The sequence below is a fragment of the Salvelinus alpinus genome, chromosome 12 (assembly GCF_045679555.1).
Source record: "Salvelinus alpinus chromosome 12, SLU_Salpinus.1, whole genome shotgun sequence".
NCBI lineage: Eukaryota > Metazoa > Chordata > Actinopteri > Salmoniformes > Salmonidae > Salvelinus > Salvelinus alpinus.
In genome coordinates this window covers 41,609,414-41,630,958 of record NC_092097.1, presented here as the reverse complement: position 1 = coordinate 41,630,958, position 21,545 = coordinate 41,609,414, and the positions used below count along the sequence as shown (strand labels likewise).

General features: G+C 42.7%; 1 protein-coding gene across 1 annotated transcript in view; it reads right to left on the bottom strand.

Annotated features, from left to right (window-relative positions):
* Positions 1 to 6: 6 nt before the first annotated feature.
* LOC139536151 (protein bicaudal D homolog 2-like) overlaps positions 7 to 21,545 on the bottom strand; it is a 29,040-nt gene continuing 7,501 nt past the window's right edge. Inside the window, exons 2-8 of the mRNA XM_071336386.1 lie at positions 11,199 to 11,411; positions 9,087 to 9,239; positions 8,311 to 8,769; positions 6,604 to 7,638; positions 6,189 to 6,340; positions 4,386 to 4,635; positions 7 to 2,606 (exon numbers count right to left, since the gene is read on the bottom strand). Of these exons, the coding sequence (XP_071192487.1) occupies positions 2,604 to 2,606; positions 4,386 to 4,635; positions 6,189 to 6,340; positions 6,604 to 7,638; positions 8,311 to 8,769; positions 9,087 to 9,239; positions 11,199 to 11,411 (2,265 nt within the window). The 3' untranslated portion in view covers positions 7 to 2,603. The remainder of the gene's footprint in view (positions 2,607 to 4,385; positions 4,636 to 6,188; positions 6,341 to 6,603; positions 7,639 to 8,310; positions 8,770 to 9,086; positions 9,240 to 11,198; positions 11,412 to 21,545) is intronic.

The following is a 21,545-nucleotide window of genomic DNA, read 5'->3' as shown; positions in this document are numbered from 1 at the left end:
ACCACATTAAGACTAAAGTTAAGTTTATTTGGCATACCTTTAGGCAGAATAAAGGTAACTATGAAGCATGCACCTTGCCAGTGCAACATCATCATCATACAAGTAGGCTATTGACTTCTATTGAGCACACATCTCACCTACCATCTTCACCCAAAGTCTCTTGAAGATGACATGAAAAAAGGCATCGGTATGGTATCAACATGGCAATAATCATAATCCACATTATCGACAATGCCAACATACATGACATTGTTTAAAATAAATACAAACAAGTGAAGTTATTTAGTACAAAGATATACAACTCAATTAGGATCAAGATTGTGAGTAAGAAGTAGTAGTAAAATGTAACAATAGCATCAGCAGACAAACAGACAGAGAATGTTTATACTATGTTTCTATATCGATATTGCGTTCAAATTGCACTTGTAAAAAAAGAGAATCCCAAATGTAACTTTTATTGCGTCAACAATAAATTAAATGGCACTGCAGATGTGTTCATGACTTAACTTAGTCTGTTTGTTGAAATCACAACAACGCTTTTAGAGGATGTAAAAAGGGTTCATAAAATTGCATTAAAACAGACAATACAAAAAGTCTCCACCATAGTCGCCTGAACTTTGCCATACAAAGGTAGAGTATAAATAAGTATTTGCATTAGTAATCTCTCCCTCAGCCATCATCGAAAACGCTCTGAACCACTATTAACTAGGCAGCCAAATCATAATAATAGCCCCTAAATTTGCAACTCTGCATGCTTGCAGGATCGCAGAATCACTTCACACAATTCACCACAGTTCCTATTATTTTCCTCAATCTGTTATTGACTGGGATCATAACCTCTCGCCACAATTCTCAAAGACATAGAAAACATTCAAATCTAAATGTAGCTTCTCTTTTGTGGACAGAACAAACTACTAGTCAAAATTAAAACCAGCTTCTCTTTTGTGGACAGAACCCACTGGGCACACACTGGTTGAATGTCCTGCTGGAACATCCTGTTCTCTCTGGTTAACTTTTTTAAAGTACATTATCAATATGTGACAAGATTTGAAAAAAAGAGAGAAAATACTATTTCCAATTTAAGATGTTCATCTATGTGCTTGCAGAGAATGTCTGTTAGCTTGTGAGTCCCATTGAATATTGACCCCAGAGAAAACTGGAGCAAGTTAGTTCCGAAGACTTTGCTGGTTTGCTCTCCATGGAAATGTTGTTATCAATCTGCCAGTTATATAATGACAAAGGCTAAAATATTTAAATGACTAATTAATGCTCCAATGACCAAACATGTAACAATTCTTAAAAGCTTATGAATACCTCACACATTCACTGAGGTGTGAATTACAAGCAAAAAAAGAGAAATAAAAAGACATGAAAAGTGTGCAGTAATCAGGGGAAACATAGACAGAGTAATACCAGTATAGTGGTGGACAATGTGGGATGAGTGACTGAATCACAATGGGGGTCATACTGTTGGTCATACCCACAGAAATAGACCTAGATATCTCTATGGTCATGCCCACAGAAATAGACCTAGATATCTCTATGGTCATACCCACAGAAATAGACCTAGACATCTCTATGGTCATACCCACAGAAATAGACCTAGATATCTCTATGGTCATACCCACAGAAATAGACCTAGACATCTCTATGGTCATACCCACAGAAATAGACCTAGATATCTCTATGGTCATGCACACAGAAATAGACCTAGATATCTCTATGGTCATACCCACAGAAATAGACCTAGATATCTCTATGGTCATGCACACAGAAATAGACCTAGACATCTCTATGGTCATACCCACAGAAATAGACCTAGATATCTCTATGGTCATACCCACAGAAATAGACCTAGACATCTCTATGGTCATACCCACAGAAATAGACCTAGATATCTCTATGGTCATGCACACAGAAATAGACCTAGACATCTCTATGGTCATACCCACAGAAATAGACCTAGATATCTCTATGGTCATGCACACAGAAATAGACCTAGATATCTCTATGGTCATACCCACAGAAATAGACTTAGATATCTCTATGGTCATACCCACAGAAATAGACCTAGACATCTCTATGGTCATACCCACAGAAATAGACCTAGATATCTCTATGGTTATACCCACAGAAATAGACCTAGATATCTCTATGGTCATGCCCACAGAAATAGACCTAGATAGCTCTATGGTCATACCCATTGAAATAGACCTAGATATCTCTATGGTCATCATACCCATGAGTCTTTGTTGTTTCCTGCAGCCACACCAAGATACCAAACCCCTGGGGTTTTCACGCGTCTGTAAAGGTCAAGAGTGTGTGTGTGTGTGTGTGTGTGTGTGTGTGTGTGTGTGTGTGTGTGTGTGTGTGTGTGTGTGTGTGTGTGTGTGTGTGTGTGTGTGTGTGTGTGTGTGTGTGTGTGTGTCTGTGTCTGTGTGTGTGTGTGTGTGTGTGTCTGTGTGTGTCTGTGTGTGCACAGAAACAAAGTCCTCACACTACAGCAGTACGTGTCTCTGACATTTGTCTCAGGCCAGGAGGGGACACTGAAGTAATCATCGGCAAGGTGACTGTCAACCTTTGAAGGACACGGCTTGATTAAATTACTGTAAAATAGAGAGATAAGAAAATTACATTAAAATCTGAGGGTTAGATAATCATCTGGCCAGTCTTCATTTGATAAATCTTGTTTGATTAAACCGTTACCATTGTTAGTGGCAGTGGGGAGTCAATGGGGTCAAGAGGATGGTTAGTCATGTACAGTGCAGGCCTGCTGGCTGCAGGAAGTAGAGGACTCACAGGTATGGTATTCACATGCAGGTTAGAGGATTGATAATGATTTAGGAGATGAGTTTTCTGATGACAGGTTAGAGAAGATGATGAGGAGGGTGGGTTGACAATAGGGTGATAGGGTTATAAGAGAACAGCAGGAGGTATATTATAGAGTCCTCGGTATACTATATAGTCCTCAGTAGAGTATATAGTCCTCAGTAGAGTATAGTCCTCATTAGATTAGAGTATATAGTTCTCAGTAGAGTATACAGTCCCCAGTAGAGTATATAGTCCTTAGTAGAGTATAGTCCTCATTAGATTAGAGTATATAGTCCTCAGTAGAGTAGAGTATATAGTCCTTAGTAGAGTATAGTCCTCATTAGATTAGAGTATATAGTCCTCATTAGAGTATATAGTCCTCAGTAGAGTAGAGCATATTTCCATTAGAGTAGAGTATATAGTCCTCAGTAGAGTAGAGTATAGCCCTCATTAGAGTATATAGTCCTCATTAGAGTAGAGTATATAGTCCTCAGTAGAGTATATAGTCCTCATTAGAGTAGAGTATATAGTCCTCAGTAGAGTATATAGTCCTCATTAGAGTATATAGTCCTCATTAGAGTAGAGTATATAATCCTCAGTAGAGTAGAGTATATAGTCCTCAGTAGAGTATATAGTCCTCAGTAGAGTATATAGCCCTCATTAGAGTAGAGTATATAGTCCTCAGTAGAGTATATAGTCCTCATTAGAGTATATAGTCCTCAGTAGAGTAGAGTATATAGTCCTCAGTAGAGTATATAGAGTTTCTAGTCCTCAGTAACGTCGTCCTGAAAACCCTCAATAAACATTTCACAACCAACCTACGCTGATAACCATTTCTTGGTTTAATTTATACAAAACCGGACCCATGTTTAAATGCTTATTCCTAACTTTAACTAAGCCTAATGTATCAATGCTCTGGTATTTCTCTTCAGAACAAACCTTGTTTGACAATCTCCATTACATAAAGTGCCACGAAAACAAACCACATCACACATTATCACTTTATGATATCAAAGCAAAACACTAAAGTGCCTAAACTCACAGTCCATTGTTATTTAGTAGCTACAGTACATGTAATTGCACTTCTTTAGTTATCCCTGAGTGGTTTTGGACCAGACAGAGGCAGCAGGGTAGAAGCCTCTGGCAGTGAAAGGGCCTTAAGTCTGTCTGCCTGTCTGTCTTTGTCTGCCTGTCTGCAGCCGACACTGCCGCCTGTCTGACTGACGGTTATACTCTCTTACACTTTACTCAAGCCCTCTCGTCATAAGAGCTACATAACACTGTCATAATCATGACATAACATAGTCATACAGATTATGTCATGTACACTCCTGCTCTAAATTCATGTAATAACGCATACATGCTACACCGTTAGCCACCATTGTCACGGTTACAGCAACAGCTTTGACAGAACCATGCCGGTGAAGATCAGCAGTGCAAAGCGTGATGAGAGGGTAGAGGTTATGATGGAGGTTATAGAGTTCAAAGGTCACAGTAGATATTGTACTCCTCTCTGCAGAGGACCACAGGGCCTCCCAGGACACAGGGCCTCTGCAGGAGCATCTCTGACTTACATGATGATTGGCCGAGGCCCTTTTGCCCCGCGCCAACGAGGAGGTCTTGCCCCGACTGCTCGTCGCTGCTCCTGTAACCCCGCCACGGCGCGCCTGTTCATGATCAAACTCCAGGTCCTCCAGACGCTGGGTCAGGGCCAGCTTCTGCTGGATGGCCATGCGGAGCAGGGAGTTCAGGGTCTTCTTCTCATCCTCCGCTGCAACCAGCTGTCTCTGCATCTCATCCAGCTGAGTTACGTACTCATCACACCTGAGAGATGGAGAGAGAGGGAGGGTGGACAGAGGGAGTGAGAGAGAAAGAAGGGGGAAAGAGAGAAAGAAGGGGCAGATGGAGAGAGGGGGGGAGAGAGAGAGAAAGCAAGAGATAAGAGAGAGAGTAGCATGAGTCCAACATTGAGTGCGGTTACATGCACACAATAATGTGATTATTTTGGATAGTCAGATTAATATAATAGTTAGAGTAAACCGTTTACATGCTTTGCAAGAAAAAACGATTTTCCTAATAATTCTGTTTACATGGACACATCTGAAATCAGGCTAGCTGATGGCACTCTGATAAACGCAGAAAATCGGCAATAAAAGTAAACGTTCTACCACAGCGAACACTATTTTCGGGAAGCATATTTGATTCTGAGTTTGGAAACTACTTCTAAGATGCATACATTCAGTTGTTTCAAATACACTTTACTCGCGCTAAAGAGGGAGGCTTGCTTGGCTGGTGCTAGCACATGCGCATCTTCACATGTCCTAATAATTCAAAAGATCAGAAAACCAGGTATTTTAATCGGCGTATGCTTACTTTTATTTTGACCTTACGACGATTAAGATAAGCAGAGTAAGGTGTTTACATGACTATTGCATAATCTGCCTACTGCCATAATCAGTTAAATATCGGATTATTAGTGTGCATGTAAATGTACTCAATAACACAAAAGATCAATGTATAACTTTCTCCACCAGGTGGCACAAATCTTCTTTTACTGCTGCTGCCAGTCGGTGCATGTTTTCTCTATTTAGACTCACTATTTAGACTCACAGAGCCGCATTTTCCAGATGCTGTCAGGAGGATCCTGCCAGCGGACTCTGAGTCACTTCAGTATTACATCAGACAGCTCCCACAATGCCCTGTTTCTCCTACACACACATATGCAGACTCTGGCAGAAAAACAGCTCCTCAACAACCTCAAAGCTCACTGGTCTCTCACTTCTAGCTAAAAGGGACCAATCTGTTCTGTTCTTATTCCCTTAGATTTTCTAAATAGTTCAAGAGGGAGGAGATGGATAATATGGGGAAAAAAGCCCACTATAATAGATGAATAAAAATGTAATATAGGGTTTAATTAGTGTTTTAATGATTTTAACCTTAGTATAACATGAACAATTCATATTTCAACTATTTATTTGTACTGAATTCCAATAAACCTTTGTAGACCTACCCCTTGTTTGGATATGATGGGTGTGGACAACATGAACAATTAGAAAAATGGATTCTCTTAGAAAAATGGGTTCAAAAAGGGTTATTCGGCTGTCCCCATAGGATAACTATTTTGGGTTCCATGTAGAACCCTCTGTGTAAAGGGTTCTACACAGAACTCAAAAAAGTTCTACCTAGAACCAAAAAGGGTTATTTAAAGGATTATTTTATGGGGACAGCCGAATAACCCTTTTAGGTTCTAGATGGCACCTTTTTTTCTAAGAGTGTATAGATTAAGGTGCCAAAGGTGCCTTATTTCTTGGTGTATTAAGAGTAGACTGAGTAGGCCTACTGATAACTGTTCTTAGCGTGTATCGACTAAGCCTTGCCTTGTTGCGAACATGGCCCGTAGTGAGGAGAAGGTGGCAGCGTCTTCTTTCAGAGCCTTCAGTTCGTTGCGGAGCTTCAACATGGTATCCCTCACCATGGTCTTCTCGTTGTCGTATTTACTCTTCAAGTTGGCCAGCGCCACCTCAGCCGTCTACAGAGTAGAATAGAACAGAGTAGAATAGAATAAATACATTATTGTCAAGTTTATTATAATGGGGGGCTGGGGTCACAGGTCACTGGGTTATCTTGACCTTTTGCTAATTTTAACTCTGTCTGAACTCCTACACAAAAAGTAAATACTCTCAACTACTGTGAATTTCATACAGTATCACTTTCACTTTTAAACAGTATCAACTGCTCATGCACACACCAACACACACTCAAGCATGCACACACTCACAAACTCCTGCTCACATGTTTGTTGGCTTTGAGCACGGTCCTCAGGGTGGCGATCTGCTCCCTCTTGGTGCTGAGGAGGGACTTGAGTTTGAGGATCTCCCCCATGCAGGCCTCGCTGTCTTTATCAGCCAAGGTGCTCAGCTCCATGGTGGCCATCCTCTGGCGGGACAGCTCTGTGGTGCGGTCCACCGCCTGCTGCAGGTGACGGATCTGGTCCCTGATGATGGCCACCAGGTTATAGATGTTCATAGGCTCTGGGCGGGATTCTGGGGCTGAGACTGGGGCTGAGACTGGGGCTGAGGCGGCTGGGTCACTGGCTTCAGGTTTACTGGGGTCAGTTTCAGGGACCAGCCCGTTGGAGAGCAGAACGTGGGACAGACGTCGTCCTTTCCCCTCCCGGCCGCCCCCGCCACCTACACTGGCCTTGCCCTCCTTGTAGTAGTCGAGCATGACCCGGTTGGGCGTCTCGTTGTTGCACATGCACACGTGGTTGTAGAGGTTGGCCAGCTCCTCACTGAACACCACCAGTTCGTCCTGCGCCACGTTCAGACTGCCTTGCGACTCGCCCGCCGCCTCGCTCACCCGCCGCAGGTCCTTCTCCAGGCGCTCCATCTCCTCGTGCTCCACCCGGCTGCTCTTCTCCAGGGAAGCTAGCTTCTCGCTCAGCCCTGCCACGTCGCTCTCCAGGCGGGCTCGCTCCTCCTCGTACTGGCTCCGGCATGACTGGTACTCTGCTTTAAGAGTCTTAAGCTCCTGTCTGAGCTCCCCGGCCTCGGACACAGCCACAGTGTACTTACACTGCAGGATCTCAGGCCCGTTGATGTCCAGCTCGTAGTAGTCCCCGTCACCATCGTCACGGCTGTCACGCTCCTTCTCGCTGTCCAGGGCCGAATGGCGCTCCTTGCTGGCCTGGAGTTTCCTCATGGCGCTGAGGTTCTCGGTGAGACGTCCTACTATCTCCTGCTGCTCAGACAGAGTCCCGTGGGCCACCTCTAGCTGCTTCTGGGCCTCCTGCAGAGAGGAAAGTAGCGCTACCTTCTCCCGCTCAACCTGGACAACACAGACATTGGACACAGTCACACAACAGCACTGAGAAATGTCTGCAACACAGTCCTATTTCAGCTTGGAGTTTATTAGTATTGATTGAGAAATGATTAGGCAATTACTGTGTATTTATCATTTTACTATACAATTTCTATGTAAATACCAGGTAAATAGTTGGCTCTAGAATGAAGTGTAACCCAAAACGCCATACGAATTTAGTTTTTCACACTGTAGTGTGAGACACTGTCACTCAAGAATTTCACACAGTATTTATTCACCAGGATAAGGGAAGTATCCTAATCAGTCCATGTAGCCCATCAAGTCCCACATAGGGTTCCATTGATGTGTTTTTGACTCTGCCGCTCAGGTCAGTATAAGTAATCAATGTCCCTAAATGGATGACCACTGTGTTCCACAAAGCTTAATGGACTTTCCAACCATAAGGCAAAGGACTGTTTACAGCTGGAGGGATGTAAGCCTATCTATTTTCCAGGCAACACACACAAAGCTTGATAAGCTTGATAACGCTAAGAATTACTTTATTTCTTTACCAGGGAAGTTGACACCTTGACAGTTGACTGTTAATAAAGCAAACAGGCTAACCATTTTTAAAGTCCTTGCCTGCTGCTACTATGTGGTCATCTGAATTGTGTCATCTGTAAACAGAGTTCTCCATACCTGCATGAGCTGCTGCTTGAGTTTCTGGATCTCTGAGATGTTGAGTTCACTCAGCAGGTCATCCACTAGGCTGGGGGCGGGCCGGAGCTTGGCTCTGTTATCCTCGTTGCAGTCGGCAGCCATCTTAGCCAGGCTGTTCTCATAGCCATGGAACGAGTCATCATTGTTGGTTTCGTTGGTGGCAGCAGTGGGATCCTCGCTGAACTTGAGGCCGTCCAGGGAGATGTTCAGGGGGCTGTGGTGGTATGGTAACAGGTTGTCCCCAATTGTCATGTAGTGGGACAGTTCTTTACGCAGGGCGGCCTTCTGCTCACGCTCAGTCTTAATGGTCTCCAGAGCCTCGGTCAGCTGGCGCTCGGCGATCTCCCGCAGGCGCATGGCCTCCTCCAACTGGCTGTGGAGGCACTGGGAGTCCTCCTCCAGACGACAGATCTCATGCTTCAGACCCTCAAACTCCACCTAAGAGAGTCCACAGCACATCAGAGGAATCACTAAGTAAATACGGAGAATCCCTTCCACTCCTCATTACAAAAGCATTGTTTTGTCTCATCCCCTCCAGTTGGTTCTTGTATCAACGGCCTAATTCGTTGGTCCTGTCACTTTACCACCCAAAGTGTATTGGCCACTCTCACCTTTACCTCTACCCATTATCCATAATAGCCCTCATCCTGCCCTCATCTCCATACCCAACAGTGCCCATTTCTTCTCCTGCCTCAGTGGACCCTCCTCCCTCCCCCTGTCCTGCCCCAGTCCTGGTCCCTTGCCCTTCCTCTCACCTGGCTCTGTCGGAGCAGGGACACCTGTTTCTGCAGGGAGATGTTCTCGTCCTCCAGCTCACTATAGTCCTGCAGCAGGCGTGCCTCTCGCACCTTATACTCTCTGATGTCATCACGCAGTTGGCTGCGCTGCAGCTCCACCAGCTCAGAACTCTACACAGCAAACCAGAGGGGAAAAAATCAGAAAGTAGGCTTCTACTTTAAGGAAGTGTGCATATCATCAAGAAAGTTTGTTCATAAGCAAGTTTGTCTTGAATGGATATGGCACTTTCAACAGACGAGGGGAAGAAAAGGGCGAGAGAAGAAGTGAAAGAGGAAAACGTCATGTCAGAGAGTGCAATACAAGGACGTGTGGATTTGATCCAGAATGCACCCAATGGTTGTACTGTAATGTCAAAGCAGCATCTTATGTGGCTGTATGTCAGTGGAACTGTGTTGGGATGAGATCTTGGCAGCTTGGCAACTTTAACCAGGGGGGAACAAAATCCAGTTACCAAACCAGGCCATAGAGTGAGAGAACCTAATAGTGTGTCTCTCACTGACGACTATTACATCATCAGTGTGACTGGTGCCAGCTGACCAATCAACCACCCTTACAGACTCTATACCAGTTTAAACCTCTCCCAGTCCCACTTAGCTCTGACTCGTTCTCTCTCTGTTCTACTATCCCGTTAGCTCTGACTCGCTCACGCTCTCGCTCTGTCCCACTATCCCATTAGCTCTGACTCGCTCTCTCTCTGTCCCACTATCCCATTAGCTCTGACTCGCTCTCTCTCTGTCCCACTATCCCATTAGCTCTGACTCGCTCTGTCCCACTATCCCATTAGCTCTGACTCGCTCTCTCTCTGTCCCACTATCCCATTAGCTCTGACTCGCTCTCTCTCTGTCCCACTATCCCATTAGCTCTGACTCGCTCTCTCTCTGTCCCACTATCTCATTAGCTCTGACTCGCTCTGTCCCACTATCCCATTAGCTCTGACTCGCTCTGTCCCACTATCCCATTAGCTCTGACTCGCTCTGTCCCACTATCCCATTAGCTCTGACTCGCTCTCTCTCTGTCCCACTATCCCATTAGCTCTGACTCGCTCTCTCTCTGTCCCACTATCCCATTAGCTCTGACTCGCTCTCTCTCTGTCCCACTATCCCATTAGCTCTGACTCGCTCTGTCCCACTATCCCGTTAGCTCTGACTCGCTCTCTCTCTGTCCCACTATCCCATTAGCTCTGACTCGCTCTCTCTCTGTCCCACTATCCCATTAGCTCTGACTCGCTCTGTCCCACTATCCCATTAGCTCTGACTCGCTCTGTCCCACTATCCCATTAGCTCTGACTCGCTCTGTCCCACTATCCCATTAGCTCTGACTCACTCTGTCCCACTATCCCATTAGCTCTGACTCGCTCTCTCTCTGTCCCACTATCCCATTAGCTCTGACTCGCTCTGTCCCACTATCCCGTTAGCTCTGACTCGCTCTCTCTGTCCCACTATCCCATTAGCTCTGACTCGCTCTCTGTCTGTCCCACTATCCCATTAGCTCTGACTCGCTCTGTCCCACTATCCCATTAGCTCTGACTCGCTCTGTCCCACTATCCCATTAGCTCTGACTCGCTCTGTCCCACTATCCCATTAGCTCTGACTCGCTCTCTCTCTGTCCCACTATCCCATTAGCTCTGACTCGCTCTCGCTCTGTCCCACTATCCCATTAGCTCTGACACGCTCTCTCTCTGTCCCACTATCCCATTAGCTCTGACTCGCTCACGCTCTCGCTCTGTCCCACTATCCCATTAGCTCTGACACGCTCTCTCTCTGTCCCACTATCCCATTAGCTCTGACACGCTCTCTCTCTGTCCCACTATCCCATTAGCTCTGACTCGCTCTCGCTCTGTCCCACTATCCCATTAGCTCTGACTCGCTCTCGCTCTGTCCCACTATCCCATTAGCTCTGACTCACTCTCTCTGTCCCATTGTCCCTGTTTTACTTCATCATTACTGACTGAGCAGTTTAGGTCCTCTTCGTCAGATTGGTGAGATACACAAGTCTTTGCACATTGAGATTTGACCTCTCCACATTGACCATGTTTGTGTTTTGGGCAGGTCCTCCACCCTCCAGCTCACCTCTCTCATCTCCAGGGCAACGGAGGCCAGGCGCTCATTCTCTGATTGGTTGCTGGTGAGGGCAGTCCTGGCCAACCGCAGCTCGTTCTGCAGCTCCAGGACCATCTGCTGGTAGTGGGCCTCCTTACTGGCTGACTCCAGCATTAGTGACTCCTCCCTGCTCTCCCCATCTGCAGCCACCTTCCTATGGGTGGAGTAGGCCTGGCCGAATGCCTGGGGAGAGGAAGGGAGACACATACATTAGTACCAGGACTGAACACCTTCCCATGTGGGGAGTAGGCCTGGCTGGACGCCTGGGTAGAAGAGAGGAGAAGCATACCCAGACATGGATTAGTACCAGGACTGAACAGTGATATGAGTACAACATTGGGGGAGAAGGACTTGTGAGCATGACCAGTTGTGAGCATCATGACCGGTTGAGAGTCATAATACCATAATAGACAGTATAGTCATATAAGTCATAATAATAACTAATACATATGATACATGTAGGATTAAGACAGACATTTAGCATGATAAACCAGATGTCATTAACCAGTAAGGGTAAACAAAACAACAGTTTAAATGGCTTGAACAGATCAATGTGAGATTCCCACAGACAGTTGACCCCCGGGCTTATAAAACATTCAGTCCGCATCACAGGGTCTTTGTCCCAAATGGCACCCTATTCCCTATAAAACGCACTACTTTTGATCAGGGCCCATAGGGCTCTATATAGGGAAATGGGTGCCATTTGGAACATAGCCAGGGACACTCTGTGCCAACTGATGATGTAAGAGGATTCTGGAGCAGAACAGTCCAAAAGCCCAGGGACTTGTGCCTACCTAACCTTTAATTCTCTGCACCCTGTAATAAACCGGCATGTCAGTCAGTGTGGCTGACGCAATGACAAAAGTTTGCTAGTTGGAGCACTGAGGCATTGCTACATTCTGACAAGGCAAATGTTCAATTACTAATAGAGGCCTGGGGGGGCAGATAGGCAGTGCTGGATATGGCTGTCAGTCACAAGAGAGCACCCACCAAAATATTTCTCTCTCTCCCCCCTTGCAGGGAAATATTTTGGTGGGTGCTCTGTTTCGACTGGCTCAGCCAGATCTCTCTCTGACACGGTGACATGTATTATTACATGTTTTATACATCACTGCTACATCACTGTTCTGTGTGCATATTCAATTCCCAACAAGGAGGAGCCCACTCAGAACCTGAGAGATCTGTACGGAGTCATAATTACAGAATGATTCACTTACTGCAGGGCTGTTCAAAAGACTGCTACCTGACAGCTGCTTCATAAGCTGAGCAGAATCTGTAGTGGCCAACTTGTCTAACCTACAGTACAGTACGCAGCAGCAGCAGGGCTGAATGACTGGGTGGTGATTCAAGAGACTAGAGTCCAGTTGCTGCTTTGCTTTTCTGGCAGCTGCCCATCTGGGTCATCTTATTAGCCACTGCACCCATAGTGACCCTGGGTCTGATATAGCACATATCAGTGGCTCTCTAGCCAGCAGCCACACAGTACAGTACACCACAGCACTACCTTCCCTCTCTGTCTGGCCAGCTGACGATAATGTTCACAGGGCTGAAGGAGGCAGCTAGGAGAGTCTAGGGGGTTGGACTGGAGAACATTACCAAAGCAATCCCTCCTTATTCATCAATTGTACCCAGTGGTGTAAAGTACTTTATTAAAACTATTTTTGGGGGTATCTGTACTTTACTATTTATATTTTTGACAACTTTTAATATACTTTTAACTCCATACATTTTCCCTGACACCCAAAAGTACTCGTTACATTTTCAATGCTTAGCAGGAAAGGACAATGGTCCAATTCACACACTTATCAAGAGAACATACCTGGTCATCCCTACTGCCTTGGTCTGGCAGACTTACTAAATACATATGCCTTGTTTGTAAATTATGTCTGTGTTGGGTTGTGCCCCTGGCTATCTGTAAAAAAAAATACAAATAAAATTGTGCTGTCAGGTTTGGTTAATATAAGGAATATTACATTATTTATACTTTTACTTTTGATACATACGTATAGCTTAGTAATTACATTTACTTTTGATAGTTAAGTATATTTAAAACCAAATACTTTTAGACTTTCTCACATTTATTTTACTGGGGTACTTTCACTTTTACTTGGGAAAAGCTCTATTAATATAAGGAATATTACATTATTTATACTTTTACTTTTGATACATACGTATAGCTTAGTAATTACATTTACTTTTGATAGTTAAGTATATTTAAAACCAAATACTTTTAGACTTTCTCACATTTATTTTACTGGGGTACTTTCACTTTTACTTGGGAAAAGCTCTATTAAGTTATCTTTACTTTTACTCAGGTATGACAATTGGGTACTTTTTCCACCACTGATCGTACCATAATGTGGATGCAGTGCTTGCAATCAACAACAGCTATCTTCGAACTTCTTGATAGATAGCATGTCATTAACACCAAAAGCTCTGCCATCACAATCTGGAGGTGACAATGCTAGCTGAAATAGTAGTTCTAGCACAATTATTTCAGAAAACATCTTCAAATTTGAAACTAATTCTGTTAGCAAATGATAGTCTGAAAGGTGAACTCCTAAGCTAGTTGTACGTCTTATTTTTCATCCTTGAACGTATAGCTAGATGCATTACAATTAATCTATTTAGAGATTCAAATTTGCTTCCTGTTTTTGACTGTTTTAATATGTTATGGCACGGTCATAACCATGTCATAATATGTCATAACAGCTGAGATAACTTGCCATAACACTGTCATGACTAGGGCTGTGGCGGTCACGAAATTTAGTCAGATGATGATTGTCAAGCAAATAACTGTCAGTCTCACGGTAATTGACCATTAATTAACATAACACATTTTGCATCTCCTGGTTTCCTACAAGCCACTGGTGCAGACCGTTGGAACATCTACATTTTAAAAAGTCTAATAAATCCATGTAATATAGCCTACACCTTCACAATAAATCCATTATTTATTTTAAACAGGTCTAAAGAAGCATGATATGAAGAAAATGTAGTCTATTTCAGAAGAAAATAATAGCAAACTGTCATGACGTTGGACTGTGGGTAAGGTCTATGACCCCCCCCATAAATACCTTTCTCCCTTCCCTCTCTCTTGACTCTACAGAGGGACTCTTGAATAGCCTTTGTTAAACATAGAGAGTCTGGGGACATCAAACAAGTGGAGGGAAAGGAACCATATTTCGGTAATAAAACCAGTTGAAAATATGCGTTGGTACTTAATGAATATGATGTCAGTTCGGTTGTCATCTGAGACATTATGACTGATGACAGGACGACCTAAACTGTATCTGGGAAAGTCTACACATTATAGTTATCAGATTCACATGGAATTGTTGTCCAATTCAAATGTTTAAATATAAAATTATTTGTGAAAAGATTAAATGTAATTTTAGCTTCCAAATGAGATATTTGGGTTTTCATAAGGTTAGGGCTCTGCTCAATCAGTGGCCCGCCCCTGTGAAGAGACATGGGTTATAAACTATGAAACACACCCTTCTCCTTCCACTATATAAGCCCTTGACGAAAATGTAACCTCCTGTTCCGGGTACATTAGGATGACGGTCCGATGTCAGAAGAATTCAGATAATAACTACAGAACGAAGCCAACCTCAGTGTGAGCTTTGGTTGCGAATGGTATGAACTTTGAATTCTTATTCGCTACAGAAGTGATACCTCCTAGCCGTTGAGTTAGCAGCGGCCGCTGTAAACGTGGGCTAGGAAAGGACGGACAGAGTATCCCGTCTACCACACAACGACGACACTACAACGTTTCCCGTTCACCACCAGAGACACTCTTTAAAGGACAAAGGACTCTGTTGGGCAACACGGCCTTCCATCTACCACCAACCTATTGAAGCGCAGCTCAGAGTAAATATTTATTGCATTTTCCTTTTCCAAATGGGCGGTAATTTAGAATGCATAAGATTCTGTATTTACGATAGAGTAGCTGCCTACGGCCCGATAGAGACATCGCTTCTCCATTTGTTCTTCAGTCTTCCCGCTCTCTCACTCAAACCCAACCCCCTTTTCTTTGGGTAACCAGCGGTCATATCTGTTCCGTCCACTAGGGACGTTTTCCTTTATGACATAATTTGTAATCAAGGTATGATTCATTCTGTGTATATGTAATTCTGTGTGATTAGTTAGGTATTTAGTAAATAAATAATTAAACACAATTTTGTATTGCTGATTCAACTTGTTAGCCAGGGTTTGTGAAGTTAACCAAGAATTTACTTTCAGATGAAAGAATTTACTTTCAGATGAGACTGAAATAAGGTGACGATTAATATTGACTGCTATTGATGTTAAATATTACTAGGTCTTTAAGAGTTTTACAGAGGATTTTATAGAATAGCATGTCATATCACTTAATCCGGCATAGCCAAAGACACGACAATACTCTGATTTCTCCTTATGTTAGGTCCTGATGTGTGTCACGTTCCTGACCTATTTATGTTAGTTTGTTGTATGTGTTAGTTGGTCAGGACGTGAGTTTGGGTGGGCATTCTATGTTGTCTGTTTCTATGTTGGTTTAAGGGTTGCCTGGTATGGCTCTCAATTAGAGGCAGGTGTTTGGCGTTCCTCTAATTGAGAGTCATATTTAGGTAGGTTGTTTCACAGTGTTCGTTGTGGGTGGTTGTCTTCCGTGTCTGTATGTTATTTCGTACCACACGGGACTGTTTCGGTTTGTATGTAGTCTGTTCCTGTTCGTGCGTTCTTCGTGTCTATGTAAGTTCTCATGTTTAGGTCAGTCTACGTCGTTTGTTATTTTGTATCATTTCAAGTGTAGTTCGTGTTCGTTTTTTCGTCTTGTCAATAAATTCATTATGTATTCACAACCCGCTGCACCTTGGTTCAATCCCTGCTCCTCCTCTTCGGATGAAGAGGAGGAGGACAGCCGTTACAATGTGGCTACGCAAAATGGCTACACTAGTTCATTTAGCAGACAAGATTTGCTAAGAATTCTGTGGCATTATTTAATAGTATAAAGTATAAAGAATACAAACGATTTGAGGGAGTGCTCACATGCGGCTATTCTGTGTTGAGCAGTTAACAAAGAAATAGGTATTCCTATATGCTTAATTTAGAGTTATTAATGTAACTTTAGTTGTTTTACAAACATTGGGCTATATGTTTTGATTTTTAATACACTCTAAGGCAGCATGATGAAACCATAATGATGATTTGAAAAAAGTTGCTTGAAAGGCATGATCTCTGATTTGTTTTTTTTTGCGCAGGCTGTACACACTTCAATCGTCTCTCCTTCCCAATTTGACAATCACTTGATAATGCCTCGAATTTCACAGCGGCATCCCCTTTGTGGCCGTAATGCACCCCAAAAAACTCCATGCCTTCTGCGGCCCGGAGTGCTGCGTTGTGCCCTTCTCCCTGAGTGCTGCGCAATCCGATATGCCTCTCACTCACATGGCTCTTCATCACGTGATCGGGTCTTTCTCACAGGCTACAAGTGAAGACAGTCACAGAGGACGCAACTGCGCGTGGCCTTAGCGAATTCCAAGGTGCATTATGAAAATATTGGAAGAACTGTCCATAATTACTTTTCGTCAGCCAACAAGGTGTGTAGGCCTAACGAACAGCAAAAGCACTTGCCTATGTCAATTTACTATCCCCCATAGTACAAAAGTTTACCTGTTCTATTCTGTGCAAGAAATAAATAAATATTTTTTTTTTACACAATATGGCTGACGCAACAGATCAGAACGTTTAGCTTAAAATGTTGATAAACAATTAGGCCTTTTCTTCACATTATAAGCGCAGCAATGCGCACATGGCAGTAGGCTATAAGCACGAATGTTTCATTAGCGGGAAAAGTGACCACAAATGTGATTACGCATGTAATTTTATGGTGAAAATTATCTTCCTCAAACTTGAAACTCACGTGCTGCTTACAGTGCCTTCGGAAAGTATTCAGAACCCTTGACTTTTTCCACATTTTGTTGTTACAGCCTTATTCTAAAATAGATTAAAAAATAAATACATCTCATCAATCTACACAATACCCCATAATGACCTTATTTACATAAGTATTCAGACCCTTTGATACGAGACTTGAAATTGAGCTGAGGTGCATCCTGTTTCCGTTAATCATCCTTGAGATGTTTCTACAACTTGATTAAGTCCACCTGTGGTAAATTAAATTGATTGGATATGATTTGGAAAGGCACAGACCTGTCTACAGTGCCTTGCAAAAGTATTCACCCCCTTGGCATTTTTCCTATTTTGTTGCATTACAACCTGGAATTTAAATTGATTTTTATTTGGATTTCATGTAATGGACAAACACAAAACAGTCCAAATTGGTGAAGTGAAATGAAAAAAAATAAGTTTTTTTTTTTTTTTAAAGAAACGAAAAAAAGAAAAGTGGTGCGTACATATGTATTCACCCCCTTTGCTATGAAGCCCCTAAATAAGATCTGGTGCAACCAATTACCTCCAGAAGTCACATAATTAGTTAAATAAAGTCCACCTGTATGCAATCTAAGTGTCACATGATCTGTCACATGATCTTAGTATATATACACATCTGTTCTGAAAGGCCCCAGAGTCTGCAACACCACCAAGCAAGGGGCACCACCAAGCAGGTGGCACTATGAAGACCAGGGAGCTCTCCAAACAGGTCAGGGACAAAGTTGTTGGAGAAGTACAGATCAGGGTTGGGTTATAAAAAAATATACGAAACTTTGAACATCCCACGGAGCACCATTAAATCCATTATTAAAAAATTGAAAGAATATGGCACCACAACAAACCTGCCAAGAGAGGACCGCCCACCAAAACTCACAGACCGGGCAAGGAGGGCATTAATCAGAGAGGCAACAAAGAGACATAACCCTGAAGGAGCTGCAAAGCTCCACAGCGGAGATTGGAGTATCTGTCCACAGGACCACTTTAAGCCGTACACTCCACAGAGCTGGGCTTTACGGAATAGTGGCCAGAAGAAAATAAGCAAACATGTTTGGTGTTCGCCAAAAGGCATGTGGGAGACTCCCCAAACATATGGAAGAAGGTACTCTAGTCAGATGAGACTAAAATTGAGCTTTTTGGCCATCAAGGAAAACACTATGTCTGGCGCAAACCCAACACCTCTCATCACCCCGAGAACATCATCCCCATGGCATCAGGCTGTGGGGATGTTTTTCATCGGCACAGTGGCATTGATCATTCTTAAATGGAAGAAGTTTGGAACCACCAAGACTCTTTCTAGAGCTGGCCGCCCGGTCAACCAGAGCAATCAGTGGGAGAGGGGCCTTGGTCAGGGAGGTGATCAAGAACCTGATGGCCACTGACAGCACTATAGAGTTCCTCTGTAGAGATGGGAGAAACTTACAGAAGGACAACCATCTCTGTAGCACTCCACCAATCAGGCCTTTATGGTAGAGTGGCAAGACAGAAGCCACTTGTCAGTAAAAGGCACATAACAGCCTGCTTGAAGTTTGCCAAAAGGCACCTTCAAACTCAGTGCCTCAAGCAAAGAGGCACTGAGTTTGAAGGTAGGCCTTGAAATACATCCACAGGTACACCTCCAATTGACTCAAATTATGTCAATTAGCCTATCAGAAGCTTCTGAAGCCATGACACCATTTTCTGGAAATTTCCAAGCTGTTTAAAGGCACAGTCAATTTAGTGTATGTAAACTTCTGACCCACTGGAATTATATAGTGAATTATAAGTGAAATAATCTGTCCGTAAACAATTGTTGGAAAAAAGACTTGTGTCATGCACAAAGTAGATGTACTAACCGACTTGCCAAAACTATAGTTTGTTAACAAGAAATTTGTGGAGTGGTTGAAAAACTAGTTTTAATGACTCCAACCTAAATGTATGTAAACTTCCGACTTCAACTGAACATAAGTTTCCTTTTGTTTGAAAATTGGTTTCTTAAGTCCTTTATTGTTGTTGTAATTCATTCTTCACAGTCATGTTTTTCCCCATCTTATTTTAAATAAAGGAAAATACACTTTATGACACTGTCATGAAGCATTATGACCATCCTGTGTCACTTTACTTGGACTAAGAAAATACACTTTATGACACTGTCAAGAAGCATTATGATCATCATAAACATATAAGCCAGATAGGCCTATCAAGTACTGTACATGCCCTTATGTCAATCATCAGTCAAAAATAGGGTGTCTTGTCCTGCTCCTGAAATCTGCTCCTGCATTCATCCTAGACAACAGCAAAAGTGCATTGGGGTAGCTGCATGTCTGATATAACTGTGTGTGCAATTACAATGATAATTTAATATGGTCAATTTAAAAAAATATAACAAACTTACTGTTGACAAGTAGGCTATGGTGTAATGGAATGTTCTGTCTTGTGTGGTAGGTTTTGTGGGTTTTGACACTCTTATGTTGGTGTCATAACCAGCCATGAAATAATGCATTACATGTCACATCAGGTCTAAATATGTGTCATGACAGTGTTTTGACCATATTATTACAGGTTTTGACAAGTTATGTCAGCCGTTATGACATATTATGACAGTCAAGTAAAGTGTTACCAAAGTTTCCTATATTCAACTTCTAAAATACATACAGATTCAGTTTTCAAATTGAGTTCTTTCAATTTAGATTCAAAACCAGAGACAACATCCTGGTCCTTATCCTGACAGGAAAGGTATAGGAGAACAGATAGAATCAAACACTCACTGTGGTAAACAGAAACTTCTGAAGCCAGCAGAAGGTTTCTGAAGCCAATGTGGCATGTTGAATTTATTTTCTTCCTATGAATTTGGCTCTAGCATTTGAACCGTTTTGGCAATGAGCTACTCTCTGGAGCATGGACGTGCCTTCTGATCCCCTCTATGATGATCACAGGCTGCATTAGAAGGGAGTGTCACAACAACAGAAAAATGCAATTTGCATTTCAAATTTGCATTCCGTTTCAAATAATGACATACAAGTTCAAATTATGAATGAAATTATTACATTTGTGCATTAAACATAACATAATTTACTGATGAACAGAAGAGGCCTTACTGAACAAACAGTGCTACTGTATACAGCCCCCTCTCCCTGAGGAACTATGACAACACTGTTGTTTAACTGTAGTGAACTATAAGTCATAATTACAATACAGACTTTCACATAATTATAGGCCACATGCCTTCAGTGGACAAAATACAGACAGTCATTTTCATACAATCACCTGTTCTTGAGATCAGATCTACAGTATGTCACTCCTGTGTTGCTTTTTTGGACACTCTCTGACATGTCATGTGATGGACTCCAGATCAGATATGTGATAATTGATTAAAGAATAAGGCCAAAAGGAAATACATATAAACATAAAAGGATTGTCATTGATTAGAGGACTGTTGTTGCACTGTACCATAGTTTCTGGTAGGGTTGCAAAAGTAACTTTCCCAAAACTCCCAGGTTTTCCAGAAATCCTGGTTGGACGAACGCTAGGCCTGTTTTTGCACTGTCTAATAGTTCCTGAAGTGTGTTTGGCGCAGTAGAGTTGAAGCGAGGCGGGAGGCCCGTCGTGGACATGAGGAGCTTAGTGTTAACTACCTCCACCTGTGTCTAAGCCTCTGTCTGACCCCATGTCCATGTACGTAACAAGCGCTCAGTGTATGTGTGTGTGTGTGTGCATGTGTGTGCGACGTCGGCTTCACAGGAACAGACAATCCCACACGGATGTACTGTAAGCGGTTCACGTAAAGGTCAGCAAATAAACATGTAATTACTGTGTTAACTAAGCTAAGGTTTTGCTGACCTGAGAATTCCATGAATAAGAGGGTGTTAGTGTGAGAATGTGTGTAACAGGAATGTGGTGAGCCTACTAGCTTGCCTTGGTTATACCTATCCCATCTGATGCCTCTCTCTCTTTCTCAAACTCCTATGTCTGTTTTTACAAACAACAACTCGGAGTATGTAGCGAACGTAGGGCTATCTGAATAAATACATATATTTTCATTCTGATGTAGTTCAATCAGTAGAGATATGAGTTTAATGGTGGCCCAATACTCTCTGATGCTAGTCCTAGCTACTGAGAAGAAAAATATATCCTTTCTCAATGATACTACTAATTAGAGGTCGACCGATTATGATTTTTCAACGCTGATACCGCTACCGATTATTGGAGGACCAAAAAAGCCGATACCGATTAATCGGCCGATTTTTTAAAATGTATTTGTAATAATGGCAATTACAACAATACTGAATGAACACTTATTTTAACTTAATATAATACATCAATAAAATCAATTTAGCCTCAAATAAATAATGAAACATGTTCAATTTGGTTTAAATAATGCAAAAACAAAGTGCTGGAGAAGAAAGT